Here is an 18,372-nt window from a genome sequence, read left to right on the forward strand (position 1 = left end):
AAGATCTGCAAGCTTTTAGGCAGCTCTACAATGAATTCATCCAGGATATGACGAACAGTCCCCCGTGAGTCCAGAATCTTAACTATTTCTTTGTTACCAATGAACTGAGAAATATAGATAGGGTTATTGTGTTGCAGTTTAAGATTCAAATCCTTTCACACTTGGCTTACTATTTAACTAAATTCATGTTCAGTATAAACAAACTAAAATTAAGAAAAAAAAGAATCACTTTTTTTTGTAGGTGATATACCAGCAACTAACTGGCTAGAAATAGAATACCGGCAAACATAAGCCTTTGAGCCTTCTCTTATTATGGAGCTAATCTGTCTATATTTAATCAGAAAGCTCTGTAGATGGGGTATTGTTACATGAGTCATCTGAGTAAGATGAAAATATCAGATCTCGGTTATTTTTTTACCTTAAAGATGTGTGTGACTTGCATTAAAATACGTCTTATCTATTCTAACATCATCATTTTTTTTCATCTGATCCTATGCGTTATTTTTTTTTTTTTTTGTTTTATGTTTTTTAATTTTCTTCAAATGATGTTTTTTGTTTTTTTGTTTTTTCATTTTCTTCAAATGATGTCGTATTTGGAAAACTGATTGTAAAGGGCTGACCCCAACTTCAAAGCAAACACTTTGTAATAATAGGTACAGGTTGGATGTCAAAAGACAGGGCACTTCATGCTTCCAGTAGCTCACTTCTAATACTCTACACACCTGCAGTGTTTCTGCATTCAAGTTCTCAAGAGGGAGAAGGCTGGTCTGACATTATTCATTTCCCTGCTTGAGCACAGGTAAGTTAATCAGTGGATCAGAATGTTTCACTCGGCCAGCTGTGTTCAGAAAGGACTGTACTTGAAATACAGCCAGTCAATGACCCTTGAAACTAGAGTTGAGATGTATCACTCTGTGGCATATATCTAAAGGCTTTTCAACTCAAGATAAGGAGGTTCCATGTTTAAGTCTTCCTTTAAAGGTTTTGCAAACATTAAAATCCATGCTGTTTAGTTGAAAGCACCAAGTTGCAACACTCCAGTGAGTTTTCAAAGATATTTTGAATCACAGATGGATTAGGCAATATGGTCACTTTTCCCTACACAGACCTGCATTTGATAAGCTTTCTAAACGATTTAATATGGTTAGAAAGACTTAAAAAACAATATGTATCCACAAAAATGTCCATAGACGTTAAAGATGATTTCTGTAGATAAATAATTTGGAAAGGTATTCAAACAGTATTGAATCATTTGGAAAGTTTAGTAAATAGAGGCAATAATCAGACTTAAACCAGCAACAGTAGATACAACAAAAAAGTTTATTGTCTCCAAAAACAACACAAAAAATATAGCAAAAAAATAAACCAGAGAAATAATCATCACAGCTTTGTCAAGAATAAACTCAGTTGTCCCAGGAACAGAGGGATTAAGGGCCCTGCTCAATGAGCTTACACGATAGAGGGACTGGGGTAAAGTGACACAACTCTAGTTTCAAGGGTCTTAAGACTTGGACGCCCCAAACTCCAGAAAGCAACTTGACAGATAATATAGACACCGAGCTTTGTGATGGTGGTGCTACCAAGAACTTGATAGAGAGATCAGATATTTTGGGTTTTTAGAACCCAATTATTCAAGTGGACTTGGAAGTTTAAACTCCAGTATTTGCCCAAATAACAGTGACCTATATGTTCCTCTAAACCAAGAGTATGTTATCATTAATTGCCTTCACCGGCACAAGGCTAATGAATAACCAGCTGCTAACAAGGAAAAACGTGTCTGCCATTTTGGAATCAAACGATTATTTCCCGGGTTCTGGCAAAACTGGAAATCACTTGACACTGGGATTTTCTCCTTCTTTTATATCAGCAGCAGTAATACAGATATATAAAAGGCAGACTTTGATGAACTTAGTAAGTCTTATTTTCAGCTATTATAAGCTTTTAGATAATTTAAGAGAAAGAAAATATGTGAACGTGTTTATTTGTCAAAATTGTCTCAGGTAATTAGTCCTCTTGTCCAGGTAATAGCATTGACACACTATGGACACTGGTGAACCCTACAAGATGGGACAAGTCGGATTCTTAATAGTAGGATCTGGGAGCAGCGCCTGTGATGTAATTCCCACACTCAGAGCGATATGGATGTCCTCAATAGGGGGTCTCCAGTGGTAGTAGGGTATATCTCCTTTCCAATGGCAGTAAGCCAGTATTCAATTAGTTGGTGATATATTAAAAAAAAAAGAGGATAGAAACACAAAATAGTGCTCTCTGGATAATACTAAATAACATGATAAAAAATGGAGGTATACTCACAAGTTAAGAGCAAATAGGATATTGCTCAATATATGTAGGCGTAGGTGGTATGATCCCCACCAAGGATATCACTCGTCGAGTCTTCCAGTGAGGGTGTTGGAGATAGTTGAAAGGAATTATATTGAATCAATGAATCTCTATGAGGAAAGTTCAGTGTCTGCATGCAGAGGGGGGAGATACTGAATGTATGGATGCATTTTAGGCAGCCATGACCCAGGAAGGATCTCTAACAGCCATCTGAGGAGTGGCCAGTGAAGTTATCACTAGGCTGTAATGTAAACACTGCATTTTCTCTGAAAAGACAGTGTTTACAGCAAAAAAGCCTGAAGGTAATGATTCTACTCACCAGAACAAATTCAATAAGCTGTAGTTGTTCTGGTGACTATAGTGTCCCTTTAATTTGCACATGTGATTTATTTTTGGACATTTCTTATTTCTGTGTATACTTTACCTACATTTACTAGTTATGTATACTCCAATGTTAAAGTAGTCAAAGGATTACTTGGACCGCTACTGATTTCTCAAAGTAACAGTCAATCCTGAGAATATCCAGCAAGGTCAGCTACGTTCATATCACCAGTGCGATACTACTAATAACCGGATAATATCATGCTCAGTTTTCTGGGGATTATAAACGAAAGAAAACGTACTTTAGCAAGCTGACAATCTTTTGTCAACACACTGTTCAGTAAATAGATCCCTAAATGGTTTATCCGTGTTGGTGTTAATAGTTTGTACTGACCTCCTCCCTTTGTGAGGCACATTTTTCACACCTTTATTGGACTAATTAGACATTTCTTTCATTGCCACCTACTTCAAATTAACACGATAGATAGGAAGATTCAAAAGTAAGAAATAGATGAATTCCAGTTCAAGAATTAGATCATTAAAAAAAATGGTTCATTCACTAAACATTAAATATGTAGTAAATTGAAAACCAAAGTGCAAAATGTGGGTAAAAATAGCTGATTTGGAAAAAAAATCATCCAATTCAGATGTATCACAGATTAGGAATTTTACTGTTATTGTTACAATTACATTTCCTGTTCCCAAGAATTTAATGTTAGTGGAAAAAATCCCTAAAGAATTGTGAACAAAGTTATAAACAATACACTGATCAGCCACAACATTAAAATCACTGACGGGTGAAGTGAATAGCATTTATTATATTGTCTCAATGATACCTGCCAAGGAATGGGATATAATAGGCAGCAAGTAACCAGTCAGTTCTTGAATTTCATGTGTTCGAAGCAGGAAAAATTGGCAAGTAAAAAGATCTGAGTGAATTTGACGAGGGCCAAATAGTGATGGCTCCATAACTGGGCGAGACCATCTCTCAAGTGTTGTGGGGTGTTCCCGGTATGCAGTGATTAGCACCTACCAAATGTAGTGCAAGAAAGGGCATCGGGGTTATGGGCGCCCAAGGCTCATTGATGTACTTGTGTCTGCTACTTGTACCCAAATAAAAACAAAATGTAAAAAAAATAAAGTCACCTACAACATCACACCCACACACACCTGGGACCCTAGCAGGACAGTCCCATTCACACCTCAAAGGGAAAGGAGGAAGGAGGCAGGTACCTAAGTATTGTGGCAGCAACAGAGCCATACTTTACTCTTGTTTACCTTTGTTTATGTTATCTGCATGCATTGTTATACCTAATTGTTCTATTGATTTCAGCTATCACACCATGAACAAGTAGCCACCTGAGGCACGTCTAGGAGGCAACACCTCCCAACCTTGCAGCTCGAGCTCGAGCACCTTAATCCCCCCCCCCCCCCCCACCACCCCACATAACCCCCTTTGGTTAGGGGTCGACAATAGTTAGTTAAACAGCATACTGCCCAACCCATGCACACCCTGCCCTGGTCACCCAGAAAGTAGGTGAAGGCACCAGATTAAAACCCATACGGCCAGTACCCTCGCTAGAACACGCCAGACCGGCGCAACCTGCAAATTACTAGGATACCAGAGACCACAAAACCTCACCAAACCGACACACACACCTTCAGCCGAGGCACACAGGAAGGCAGGGTGTTACCTACACTATACGACAAACCTCACCCAACAAGAATGATATAACTAGTACTATAATAATGCTAGACACGACATACCTAACACGTTTATATGCTAGTCTTTAATACAAAAATAATTGTGAAGCCTACTCCTACTGACTGTCACATTACTATGAGTTGCAACAATCTTGATGTAATTGCAATGTTTACACTGATTCACTGTCTCAACGCGATGTGTTGCAAATACTGTTTGGATTTTCTAGCAATCGTCTCAACAAAAGTATGCATATTCTTTTACGCACTGCAAAAATAAAGAATTACAAAAAAATAAAAGATAAAATGAAAAATAAAGTCAAACAATGCATTGTGAAAGGTTTTAGACTTTTATAAATGGAACAACCTCCAAAAGCGTGTTATTTCAAAAATGTGTTTTATTCAATAAAAAAGGCCATTATAAGATATTGTAATGTTCTATGACTTTGGAATTGTTATTTGCGGCGAATAGTGGGATTGTTTCAGATTCACATTTTACCCACCTACAGAACTTTCACAAACATTAAACGTGGGGACTTTGGGAATTTGCAGCTTGATAAATGCTTTCTTCTGGTAAACTAATTCAAGCAAAGTGACCATGAGATTTCTTGGTCGGAAATGGAAAAGTCATTTGTTACTTTTCAGGCAAGAAATGAATAATCCATAGCTGATTTGGCTTTAGAGGCTGTTCTGTACTGTTAAGCACTTATGTTAAATCTAAACGTATTAAATGCACTTTAGGATTTGTCATTAACCCTTGATGGGTCTCAGAAAGTGTGCTATTCCCGGACTAACGAGAAGAAACGCTGTACTTACTTTGCCAAAAAAAAAGCTACAGTATAAAACTTGCTTTACTTGATAATCTTTATTCGTTTCCTTCATGATTAAGCTTTCCTATTAAGTCAAGATTATTTTAGGCAGAATTTTGTTATTTCTTAGGGGCAAAAACTCGACACTTTTTATAATTGTTTTTTGGGCTTCTGCAATCGACTCTGCAAATTTGTCTCCATAGGTCAAAAAATTAATTCCTTGATTGAGAAGGCCCGGAGCAGGGTTTAGCTGTAAACTAACTTCATCGGGGATATTTGCAAGGCTGAGTATTGGCTTTGCTGGAAGTTAAAGTTATAACAAACTTCTAACACATATTTTTCACATAGGGATGATTAATGGTTCCAAGCAATTTCATGCTTCCCGGTCTCTGTTTAACTCCTTGTGCCTAGACGGCCTCCAAGGATAGGCATATGGTTAATCATGTTCTGCCTATCAGCTCCTGGGGGAAAGTTTCCAAATCTTTTTTGTTGCTGTTGAGATACTCATGTATACAGTTAACACATGTAACAATGAACTTGTTTGGGTCCATGATTGAGAGGAATTTTATTATTAATATTGTCATGGCCGTTACTTGCACTGCCTGTCTCTTCCGGGTTGACGGACTGTAGCCACACCCCCCTCTGACGCGGTCTCATTGCGCTACATAATGCGACCGCGCCAGGCAACAGACGCTGGATTAATGAACAGCGTACCGCGGAATCATACCGGCTGCAACTTTTCTCTTCAAACTTACCTGTGTACCGAACCGGACTCGTAAACGACTAACCTCCTTCTCCTTCCTCGACCACGGCTAGCACTTGACTCCTCTCGACCTCTCTCCGCGGAACCTCTCCGGAAGGCACTCTGGAACCAACTTCAACTCCTCTGGAAGCTAAGTTACCTCGCTGTATTATACGAACTTTCCCTGACTACTGAGCTCAAGCTCAGCCTGCTCACACATGCTCCTATCGTTATAGGAGTAATTCCTAATTATTTACCTTTCTACCTCCATATGAGATGTTTCTATCAATTAAGCTAAAACGAATCTCTGCAAGTTAAAGCTACATTGCTTCCTTCATATTATTGCTTCAATTCAATTGTATAAATTAATCTAAGAATCCACTAAACAACTTGAACCATTTAAAGATACAGTACCTGTGTTTATTCAATCAAGATTATTAAAGACACAGTATCAGTTAACTCCCTGGTGAACTGTCATCTCTTTATTTTCTCAACTCCTCACATTCACATCTAATTAATCAGAAATCTGCAGTTGAGCTCCTCCAAACTCTATGTGAACGTGACAAATATTTATGGAGGAGTACTAACATTTTCCGCAGCCCTGTATAGTATGAATCAAATCAAATCATAGAAATAAACCTTGACAAACGATTTAAGGTAAAATGAAGGAAGACAAGCTTACTATCAGATGCATGGATAGGCAACCTTTATCACTTCAGATATTGTGCACTACACATCCCTTGATGCTTTGCCAGCATTATGGTGGTAAGAGCATTATGGGAGATGACATTCACAACATTTGGAGTGCCAAAGGCTGACTAGCCCTCATCTACAGGAATACATACACTACAGGCAAGGAACAATGTATCCAGAAGGGAAGATAGGACACTCAGTGTGCAGACTGCATCTAACAAAACGAATGTGTAAGATTTATAGGATACAAGATGGGACTGTAGGATAGAAAAGTGAAATAGTATGAAATGAACTGTGGAAGTTGAGAAGGTGAGATTGGACAGACTGGTAAAGTAGAGGAATTGCACGGTGAATGCTACGAGATTGGATATCCTAATAGGATGGAGACTAGGGAAAAGGCTTACAGGACAAGGGAGGAAGTTCACAAAAATAAAGCAGCCATCATGAAGTTCTGTAATTGTGAACTGAAGGTATGAGTCCAAAAAGTGGACATGAGAAGGTGCCTTATGGAGATCGTGAATCCAGTGAAACTACTGGCAAAGTAATAGTGGCAATGTGTAGCTTTAACAGAAAACCACATGCTTGGAATATGAATATGTTTAAGGTTGGTCATCATACCAAGGCTATTTTGTCATTGCTGTACCTGTAATTGCCCAGGTAGACTCCATCTGGATTAAGCATGGGTGCTATCTTGAAAACAAAATAATCTCTCAGGCATTTTGCAACTGGATGCTGACTCACAAGAAAATCAATGATACCTAAGAGATGGATTAAAAAAAAAAAAAAGTTAATTAAATGGCAACACACCAAAATGTTGTAATAGCTTCAATAACAAATATTTTTGGATTAAGTAAAAAACAAGAATAATATTTATTCAATACATAGCCAGCACAGGAATGCAGGATAAAACAGTAATTTCTGTATAAATTGTTTTTCAAGGATTACAATAATCTAAAATCATAAGAATTTACTCAATTTTGTTTATGTTTTTGTTTTTTTTCATTTATTTGTTCATTCTTTACAGAAATAGGGGTCGGAAATAAAAGCATTTTGAGAATAAATAGTTTTTATCTTGTAAAATGTTTGACTGTGACGTTTGATTTTACTAACAGTGGCGTGTGTTAGAAGAGAGCGTGGCTTCAATGCAAAATAAACGTTAACACAAATCTTCACTCTCTTGGTAGGTAAACGATTAAGGGTAAGACTAAATCTTCACTCTCTTGGTAGGTAAACGATTAAGGGTAAGACTAAAGCACTTTTATCTATTCTAAAAAAATGTGTTAAAGAATGTATACATTCAATAATAGATAAATAATAATTAAATATGGAATGCCTCCTGCAACAAGCCTTTTGATATCTCCAACTGCAATTAGCAATGAAAACTGAAAACGTAATAGGAAGTTTGCATTAATCAACGTAACAACAACATTATCTATATTTTATTTGACTATTTACTGGTTCAAATTCTCTGTACACACGTATACCCATTTTCCTTTCATTATTTAAACCTGGCTGCATTGTAAGATTGTGTCCCAATATCCTCATTCTTTCTGATCTATATGGCAGAATTCTGGGTGACACGGGCAAACAGTGTAGTGTAAGCATATCTATCTCAAAGTCTAGCACAGGCCAAAAAACAAGGTTTAAGTTTATGTGGGCCACAAAAAAAACCCACTTAAATTTTCATAGAAACGCAGGTTTATATTGAAAAGTACAGTATAAAAATACACCAGCTTCCCCCCTACTAAACCACAGCACCCCCCTCTCCTAAATCCCAGCCCCCCTCTACTAAATCCCAGTTCCTCCCCTCTACTAAATCCCAGTCCCCCATATACTAAATGCCAGTACCCCCATATACTAAATCTCAATCCTCCCCCTCTTACTAAATCACAAGCACCCCATCTACTAAATCCCAGCACCCCCCTCTTAGCAACAAGCTCCACTCACATTGCCGCTGCCAGTATGCGACTCTGGAGTCCGGCCTGTGGTATACCCCAAATGGCGCCGTCCGCACCCTGTGCCAAAGCAGATCCTCCGGCTACTTCTTAAAACCCTGTGAAGATGGAGCATGTCGACGTCACATAGGAATGTGACTTGGCGTTGCGTGCCTCCGTGCACCTCCAGGTATTCCACTGTCTAGTCACGGCCATCTCAACACTGACCGACACACACACAGACACTCACTGACACACACACAGACACACTCATTGACACACACAGACACAAACATACTCACTGACAGACAAACACATACAGACACACACAGTCACTCACTGACAGACACACACACACAGAGACACACACACTCACACACACTCACTCACTGACAGACATACCCAGACACACACTGACACACACACACACACATTTGCCCATCCTTGCACACACTCACATCATTCCCTGGGATCCAGTGGGGATCTTCCATCTGGAGATCTCCTTCCTGCTACTCACTGCTACCTTGTGCACAATTTAGTGATACCAGGTTCCGGAATATGACATCATATTCCGGCATCCGGCATCACTACAGACGGCACGTGCGAGGTAGTAGGAAGGAGTAGGAAGACTGAACTCCTCCAGCGACCTCTCCCCCACGGCCGGGTAAATATTAGCAGAGTAGGCACCTGAAATATTGAGAAAGTAGGTGCCTACTCTGCTTTAACACTAAGCATGTCTCAAACTCGTGGCTCACCGGGCTGCAAAGAAGTCCATGCGATTTTGACAGGCTTGGTGTAGTGTCTTACACAGGTTAGTTAAATTACATACAGAAAGCCAGAAAGAGAGAGCAGAGACAGAAAGAGAGCTGTTTACATTGGAGTAGGTGTTTGCGAGGCAGAGCTGGACAGAATTGTGTGTGTCTGTATGTTAGTGTATGTGTGTATGTATGTTAGTGTATGTATGTCTGTGTGTTAGTGTATGTGTGTCAGTATGTCTGTGTGAATGTATTTGTGTATATATTTACATGCAATTACTTTGCCAATTAACAGATGTATAGTATAACACTTATACTGCTATTCACTTAAAAGAACACTAAAGCATTAGAACTACAAACATATTCCTAATGCTATAGGTCCCAGCCCCCTCTGTCTGAGTGTTTGATGGTTGAGTATCACTTACCTTTCAGTCCTGGCTCTGCTAGTCTCCTTACTGCCACTCCACCTATATGGCTACGATCATCAGTGTAGATGATCTCAGCCAATCCAATGTTACCCCATATAGAATTTGGGAGGCTAGTATGCATGTGATGCAAAACACTGTGCTGTGCCAATCATATTGTCTCTAGAAGACCATGTGATTAAAATAGCAGAGTTTAACTCAACAATTGGGACAGAAGTGCCCCTAGTGGCTGTCAGTGTGAGAGCCACTAGAGCTATATTAACCCTGCAGTCAAAATATTTCTGATGGATGGCAGGAGACATGACACCCAGGTCATTTTTGTTGAGATGAAGGGGTCTGGTTGCCTATGCTGTCCTTTTTATTGAGAACTGTAAAGCATTCAAAGTGAATTCTAAGAGTATTTCCTATTTTAGAGAAAAAAAAACAGAAATACCCAAACTGGAAGCACAGCTGATTTAGAGAATTTGTCCAATACACCGCTAGTTATAAACAAGCAATGTTGCACTGGACAATACAATATGAAGCAAAGTGTATAAGAAAAATAATTACAAGTCCCCAATATACTCACCAGTCCCCGGTACGATAAATAGAGTCAGAGAGTTATGGGCACAACCACGGTCACAAATTCTACTGCTTTGCCATTGGGGGTATTAATATGGCAGTACAATATTTTCACAGATAGACTTGTTTGAATGATCTCATTTTTAATTTTGTGATTATTTCTTGAAACAAAATCACCCTCCTCTCCTGAAGTGATTCATTACAATGCAACACTCTGTGAGAGGATATAGATCATTTCTGGTCTATTATGTAAAAAAAATAAAAAATAAAAAATTCTTATTTTCTCTTTGAAACCCGTTAAAAATGAAAATCTGTATGTATCGTCACATTAATGAACCAATGATGAATAATAAAACAGAGTAATTAGATCTAGACAGTCTGAGCTGTACGTTCATCAGCAATTCACTCATTTTATCATGTAACTACATTCAGATTTGCCAGAGGTTGTTGGATGATCGGTTTGTGAACTTACAGCTTGTGCGATAAGGACACATGGGGTGGAATTAAAAGAATGAGGAGGTTAGGAGGATAACTTTGGGATCTTGAGCTGAATGCAGCAGATACAATGCTGCAAATCTACTTTTCATTTAATTATTCAAACCCCTCAAAATAAAATTTCAGTTGGCTTTGGCCAACACGGTAGGTTAAAGTTTATATGAATGCTGTAACTTTTGGCAGTGCTCTCACTTATAAATATAATGGAGGGATAATGATATACAGAACTTTTCATTTTAATGTCCCAAGCAGACGTTGGGTATATATTGAGATTATGCTAGGAAGGACAGGAATGTAGCAATTCGCCACTGAGGAATTGTCCAAAGACAGGAAATGCATTTTGAAACTATCTTATTGCAAAAACCACGATACACGTTGTACGTTTTTTTGGTTACAGCAAGACCTGTGAGTAACCTGTAAGGGTTATCAACGTCAGAATGAACCTGTGCCCCTAATACTGCCTTAGCATCATATCCAGATGCAAAAAAAAATGACTACCATATTTCCCCACTGGCAGCACTAGCATGAGTACGGTGGGGGTTAGTGTTCTCCTACAGCTAGCAGTATTAACCCTTTAATGAATCTGTAAAACCTTATTGAAGATTCACTCTATGTCCACAATGGGGTGGAACAGGAATTTTACGCAGTAATGCCATGTGGGCTAGAGGTCCCCTGGCACTATTAGACAGAGGACTTTTTTAAGGGCGACTTACTGTAATAGGCATAGGGGGAGAGTGATGGCAAGTCCTCCCATTGTTATATTTCTGCCCCCACCAGATGTCATTAAGAAGGGTTTGGGGACCATTGATAGGTCCTACTTTTTGTTCTGCTCCCAACTGCCACCAATGTGTGGGGCTTGCAGGATTCATTCATTCATTCATTCATTCATTCTATTCTATTAACCCTCTATTAACCTCCCCCCAATTTATGTGTGGTGGGGGATTAAGAGGGACCAGAGAGAGGTTCTCCTTTATTCTCATAATGTTAATATCCCATCTCACAGCTCAGGGTACAAAGCAACAGATGAACAACATCTGCTTGCTCAGCTATTTAGTGGACATGTTCCAAACTTGTGGGATTTTAGATAAAGATTAAAGGGACTGTGACAAATGCTCCTTTCCACCGATGTTTGCCACAAACTCCTGGAGGCGTGTGGAAGCTGGCCTCCTGCCCACCAACTATGGTCCAGGTCGGAAACACCATTCGGGAGTTACCATTAGCAGCTTTTCCTGGGTGCCCCTGGTTCAGGACTTTCGCTTCATTGAATGAAACCAAACGCTAGCTCCTCAGCGGTACTTAGCCGCAAATGCTATTTCGGCAAGAGGACTTTGTGGGTCACCGGTCAACTCTGGACTATGGAACTATGAAACTGTTTTCGGCATGAGGTGACCGTGCGGTTCCCAGACAACTTTGAACCACTTTGCAACCCACCAGAAGAGTGATTTTTGGAGGGAAGGTGTCTGAGACTAAGGGGATCAAATAATACCTGAGAGTCAGGTGGAGCACCCCGTATTTGGACCTAGATGCTCCCAAAAGTTGACCTGCAAAAGCACCAAACGCTCTGGACCTTTTTTTGGCATAGGACCATGTGTGCGGCCGGCCAGAACTTTAACACAATGGCATTTCCCCTACACTGCATGTATCTGAGCGCTATTTGTACAACTTGGGCGCTCAGATCAGCGCTATTTGGGGATGTATGATATGTGGGGTTATTGTATGTTTTTACTATGTTTTGGGGTAATTTTATGTTTTTATATTTTGTGTTGGGCTCTCTGTTCCTGGGAGATAATTAGCTTACTGGTCTTTAACTCAATTATCTCCCCTTGCTGGGGTCTGTGCATAAAAGGCAGAGTTTGGCTCATTTAAATCAGTTGTATTCCCAGAACTATGTGTTGTGTAGTTACTGGGATGGGAAAGGGCTAATCACTGCCCAGCACCTTGTTCCAGCTTGTGAAGGATTTGGCGGGGAAAGTCCTTGTAAGTACTAGAGCTCTCAGGACTGTGTATTGCCCAGTCCCTGGGAGGGAATAGAGCTAGTCCCATACCCTGTTCCAGTACGGAGAGGATCAAGGAGAACCCGCATCAAGCCACGGCATGTGGGGCAGAAGCGCTGAGGCTTTCCGCGGTTCTTGCTAGGGAGCAATCCTGGGCAGAGGTACCCAGCTGGGGTGCAGGGAGCTCCGCTACAGGGTAACTTTAGGCACCCAGACCATTTAATCTCATTGAAGTGGTCTGGGTGCAGTGACCCTGTCCCCTTAACCCTGCAATGTTAATTATTGTAGCTTATGAGAAACTGCAATAATTGCATTGCTGTGTTAAGACTGCCTCTAGTGGCTGTCAATCAGACAGACACTAGAAGCATTTCTTGCTTGCTAAGGGACTTTTTGTCACTCTGCAAGAGGACATCTTGCATCAGTAAAAGTAAACCTTTCTAATGCGGATTAGCCACCCCGTCGGGTGACATCAGAGGAGACCCAGCACCAAACATGTTTTTAACCCTTACAGTATGGGGGATGCGAGGGGGAGAAGGAGCTGTAGCCTGTAGTGCTGGGTATGCAGGTTAATATTCCTAGCACTGTGGTGTTCCTTTAACCCCTTAAGGACCAAACTTCTGGAATAAAAGGGAATCATGACATGTCAGACATGTCATGTGTCCTTAAGAGGTTAAAGCAGGATTTGGCCTCCCGGTAGTTTTATAAAGGTTATATCAAGTGGGTATTGAATATCAGCCACAATCCTTAATTCACTTAATACTGGGGGAATTTTTTATTCTTCAATTTATTTATATTCTTACTATGTGGATATTCAAATCTATGCATATATGGTTATATTAAACATTTGTATATTTAATGCTGCATCCTAATTATCCCTTTACAGTGACAGTATTTATATTTCTGATATTTAGAAATATAGGTAAATGTTTTGTTTTAAAGAAACACTAAGTTTTAATGATATATGCTACTTTATTGATTGACATACTATGGCTTATTTATTTATTTTCTTACATGTTCACTATAACCTTGAAAAAAAAAGGATCATTCTCGGAGCACACCCTTGTTTGTCATTTATTATTATTATTATTATTTTATGATTTATATAGCGCCATCAAAGTCCGCAGCGCTGTACAACTAATAGACACGTATTTGTAACCAGACAAGTTGGACACACAGGAACAGAGGGATTGAGGGTCCTGCTCAGTGAGTTTACATGTTAGAGGTAGTGGGGTATAGTGACACAGTAACAGAGGGATTGGGGGCCCTGCTCAGTGAGCTTACATGTTAGAGGGAGTGGGGCAGTGGCGTACATACCAGGGTCGCAGGGGTCGCGGCTGCGACCGGGCCCGGCCCACCAGGGGGCCCGGCCGCCCCTGCGACCCGGTATGTACGCTCTGGGCCAGCCTCTTCTCCTGGGGGGCCCAGGAGCCGGCCACCTCCGGGCCCCCCGAGGCTGGCCCTGCTTACACCCGGCGGCCGGCGGGTGCGCGAGGGAGCACTCTCCCCTGAGTGCTTCCTCTTCAGCTCCCTCGCGCACCGCACTGATACCGGAGCCGGAAGATGATGTCATCTTCCGGCGCCGGTATCAGTACGCGGCGCGCGAGGGAGCTGAAGAGGAAGCACTCAGGGGAGAGTGCTCCCTCGCGCGCCCGCAGGACCAGCCAGCCCGCCGGGTGACCGGCCCCCCCAGGAGCCCAGCAGCACCACTGGACCCCAGGGAATCCCCTCAGCACTCCAAAAGGTAAGGAGGCTGGGGGGATTGAATTAAAAAAAAAACATGTGTAAGTGTAAGTGTGTGTGAGTGTTAGTGTGTGTGTGTGTGTGAGTGTTAGTGTGTGTGTGTGTGAGTGTGTTAGTGTGTGAGTGTTAGTGTGTGTGTGTTAGTGTGTGTGTGAGTGAGTGTTAGTGTGTGTGTGTGTGTGAGTGTTAGTGTGTGTGTGAGCGTGCGTGTGTGTTAGTGTGTGTGAGCGTTAGTGTGTGTGTGTGTTAGTGTGTGTGTGAGCGTGCGTGTGTGTTAGTGTGTGTGAGCGTTAGTGTGTGTGTGTGTGTGTTAGTGTGAGTGTTGGTGTTTGTGTTAGAGTGTGTGTCTGCTAGTGAGTGTCAGTGAGTGTGTTACTGTGTGTGTCTGTTACTGAGTGTGTGTGTGTTAATGAGTCTGTTTGATGTCTGTTAGTGAGTGTGTGTTTGTCAGTGAGAGTGTATGTTTTGTAAGTGAGTGTGTATGTATGTCTGCCGCTGAGTGTGTCTTTGTCAGTAAATGTGTGTGTCTGTTAGCTAGTGTGTATGCATGTGAGAGTGTGTGTGTGTCTTCAGCACTTACCTTTCTCCAGCGCCGGACTCCCATGGCGCTGGGGATCCCTCCGCCTCTCAGCTCCGAATGCGCATGCACGGCAAGAGCCGCGCACGCATTCAAACCGCCCATAGGAAAGCATTACTCAATGCTTTCCTATGGACGTTCAGTGTCTTAAAATGGCGGAAGCGCCTCTAGCGGCTGTCAGTGAGACAGTCACTAGAGGCTGGATTAACCCTCAGTGAAACATAACAGTTTCTCTGAAACTGCTATGCTTTCAGCTGCAGGGTTAAAACTAGAGGGACCTGACACCCAGACCACTTCATTGAGCTGATGTGATCTGGGTGTCTGTAGTGGTCCTTTAAGTGTGTGTGCATCTGCATGCAGTGGCGTACATACCGCGGTCGCAACCCCTGCGACCAGGTGCCCGCCGCCATGTGTTGCTGCCCCGGCCCGCGCAGAGTAAGCGCGAGGGGGGGGCCCACGGATCAATTTTCGCACCGGGGCCCCATGGGTCATGTGTACGCCACTGGAGTGGGGTATAGTGACAGTAACAGAGGGATTGAGGGCCCTGCTCAGTGAGTTTACATGTTAGAGGGAGTGGGGTATAGTGACACAGTAACAGAGGGATTGAAGGCCTGCTCAGTGAGTTTACATGTTAGAGGGAGTGGGGTATAGTGACACAGTAACAGAGGGATTGAGGGCCCTGCTCAGTGAGTTTACATGTTAGAGGGAGTGGGGTATAGTGACAGTAACAGAGGGATTGAGGGCCCTGCTCAGTGAGTTAACATGTTAGAGGGAGTGGGGTATAGTGACACAGTAACAGAGGGATTGAGGGCCCTGCTTAGTGAGTTTACATGTTAGAGGTAGTGGGGTATAGTGACACAGTAACAGAGGGATTGAGGGCCTGCTCAGTGAGTATACATGTTAGAGGGAGTGGGGTATAGTGACACAGTAACAGAGGGATTGAGGGCCTGCTCAGTGAGTTTACATGTTAGAGGGAGTTGGGTATGGTGACACAGTAGCAGAGGGATTGAGAGCCTGCTCAGTGAGTTTACATGCTAGAGGGAGTGGGGTATAGTGACACAGTAACAGAGGGATTGAGGGCCCTGCTCAGTGAGTTTACATGTTAGATGGAGTGGGGTATAGTGACACAGTAACAGAGGGATTGAGGGCTCTGCTCAGTGAGTTTACATGTTAGAGGGAGTGGGGTATAGTGACACAGTAACAGAGGGATTGAGGGCCCTGCTCAGTGAGCTTACATGCTAGAGGGAGTGGGGTATAGTGACACAGTAACAGAGGGATTGAGGGCCTGCTCAGTGAGTTTACATGTTAGAGGGAGTTGGGTATGGTGACACAGTAGCAGAGGGATTGAGAGCCTGCTCAGTGAGTTTACATGCTAGAGGGAGTGGGGTATAGTGACACAGTAACAGAGGGATTGAGGGCCCTGCTCAGTGAGTTTACATGTTAGAGGGAGTGGGGTATAGTGACACAGTAACAGAGGGATTGAGGGCCCTGCTCAGTGAGTTTACATGTTAGATGGAGTGGGGTATAGTGACACAGTAACAGAGGGATTGAGGGCTCTGCTCAGTGAGTTTACATGTTAGAGGGAGTGGGGTATAGTGACACAGTAACAGAGGGATTGAGGGCCCTGCTCAGTGAGCTTACATGCTAGAGGGAGTGGGGTATAGTGACACAGTAACAGAGGGATTGAGGCCCTGCTCAGTGAGTTTACATGCTAGAGGGAGCAGGGTATAGTGACACTGTAACAGAGGGATTGAGGGTCCTGCTCAGTGAGTTTACATGTTAGAGGGAGTGGGGTATAATGACACTGTAACAGAGGGATTGAGGGCCCTGCTCAGTGAGCTTACATGCTAGAGGGAGTGGGGTATAATGACACAGTAACAGAGGGATTGAGGGTCCTGCTCAGTGAGTTTACATGTTAGAGGGAGTGCGGTATAGTGACACAGTAACAGAGGGATTGAGGGCCTGCTCAATGAGCTTACATGTTAGAGGGAGTGGGGTATAGTGACACAGTAACAGAGGGATTGAGGGTCCTGCTCAGTGAGTTTACATGTTAGAGGGAGTGCGGTATAGTGACACATTAACAGAGGGATTGAGGCCCTGTTCAGTGAGTTTACATGCTAGAGGGAGTGGGGTATAGTGACACAGTAACAGAGGGATTGAGGGCCCTGCTCAATGAGCTTACATGTTAGAGGGAGTTGGGAATAGTGACACAGTAACAGAGGGATTGAGGCCCTGCTCAGTGAGTTAACATGCTAGAGGGAGTGGGGTATAGTGACACAGTAACAGAGGGATTGAGGGCCTGCTCAGTGAGTTTACATGCTAGAGGGAGTGGGGTATAGTGACACGGTAACAGAGGGATTGAGGGCCTGCTCAGTGAGCTTACATGCTAGAGGGAGTCGGGTATAGTGACAAAAAAGGTAAGGGTAGGGTATCAAAGTAGGTTGCTAGAAAAGTATTCACTGAGGGCTTAGTAGGTTATTTTTGACAGTTGCAGGAGAGAAATCAGGGTGCAGGGAAGGAAAGCTGTTAACAGTTTAATTGATACGCTTTTCTGAAGAAGTGAGTTTTCAATTATTTTTTTGAAGGAGTGGAGACTGGGTGAAAGTCTACTGGAGAGGGAAAGGGAGTTAGACAGGAACATTGCAAGCCCTAGAGAAGTCTTGAAGACAAGCATGAGAGGTGGGAGTACGGACAGAGGACAGACGCAGGTCTCCAGCAGAGAGCATGGGCCTAGATGGGACATATTTGTGTATTAGGGAGGATAGGTAGGTTGGAGCAGCATTATGTGGAGACTTGTAGGTGAGCATTTTGTTTCAAGTTCCAGTATAAAGCCAGGATTTAGACGTTTATTGATATTTCAACAGACACTAAATTGTACCAAATGAACTGTTCATTCAATTAAAATAACAAAATTTCAACAAATTCAGCTTTAGTAAATATGAACAGCAAATCCTTAGAAACTCCTAAGGAAAGTCCTTAGAAAGTTATTTTGCCACTCCAGTTCACATCCTCTCCTTAGTGAATATGCTTCCTAAATTCTCTTATTCTCAGAGCAGCCAAGGCGAGCATCGTCCCAAGGCCTGCTGAAAATAGCATTACAAAACCCTTTTTTTTTTTTCGTGCAGAAGAAATGTGTTTTAGCTGTAATTTCTGAAGAATTCAGGAGTCTTCACGAGTCTAATGCTTTATTATCTATACACTAATGTACACTATACATTTATCTATAAAATAAAACTACCATTTTTTAATATAAGCTCAAATGACCACAAAATATGTAGCTATAAA

General features: G+C 42.0%; 1 protein-coding gene across 1 annotated transcript in view; it reads right to left on the reverse strand.

Moving 5' to 3' along the window:
* The window catches only part of AGBL4 (AGBL carboxypeptidase 4), a 1,519,087-nt gene that overhangs the window by 273,066 nt on the left and 1,227,649 nt on the right, over positions 1-18,372 (reverse strand). The window contains exon 8 of the mRNA XM_063427788.1: positions 7,250-7,364. Within this exon, the coding sequence (XP_063283858.1) occupies positions 7,250-7,364 (115 nt within the window). The remainder of the gene's footprint in view (positions 1-7,249; positions 7,365-18,372) is intronic.

The sequence above is a fragment of the Pelobates fuscus genome, chromosome 7 (genome assembly GCF_036172605.1).
Source record: "Pelobates fuscus isolate aPelFus1 chromosome 7, aPelFus1.pri, whole genome shotgun sequence".
In the NCBI taxonomy this organism is placed as follows: domain Eukaryota; kingdom Metazoa; phylum Chordata; class Amphibia; order Anura; family Pelobatidae; genus Pelobates; species Pelobates fuscus.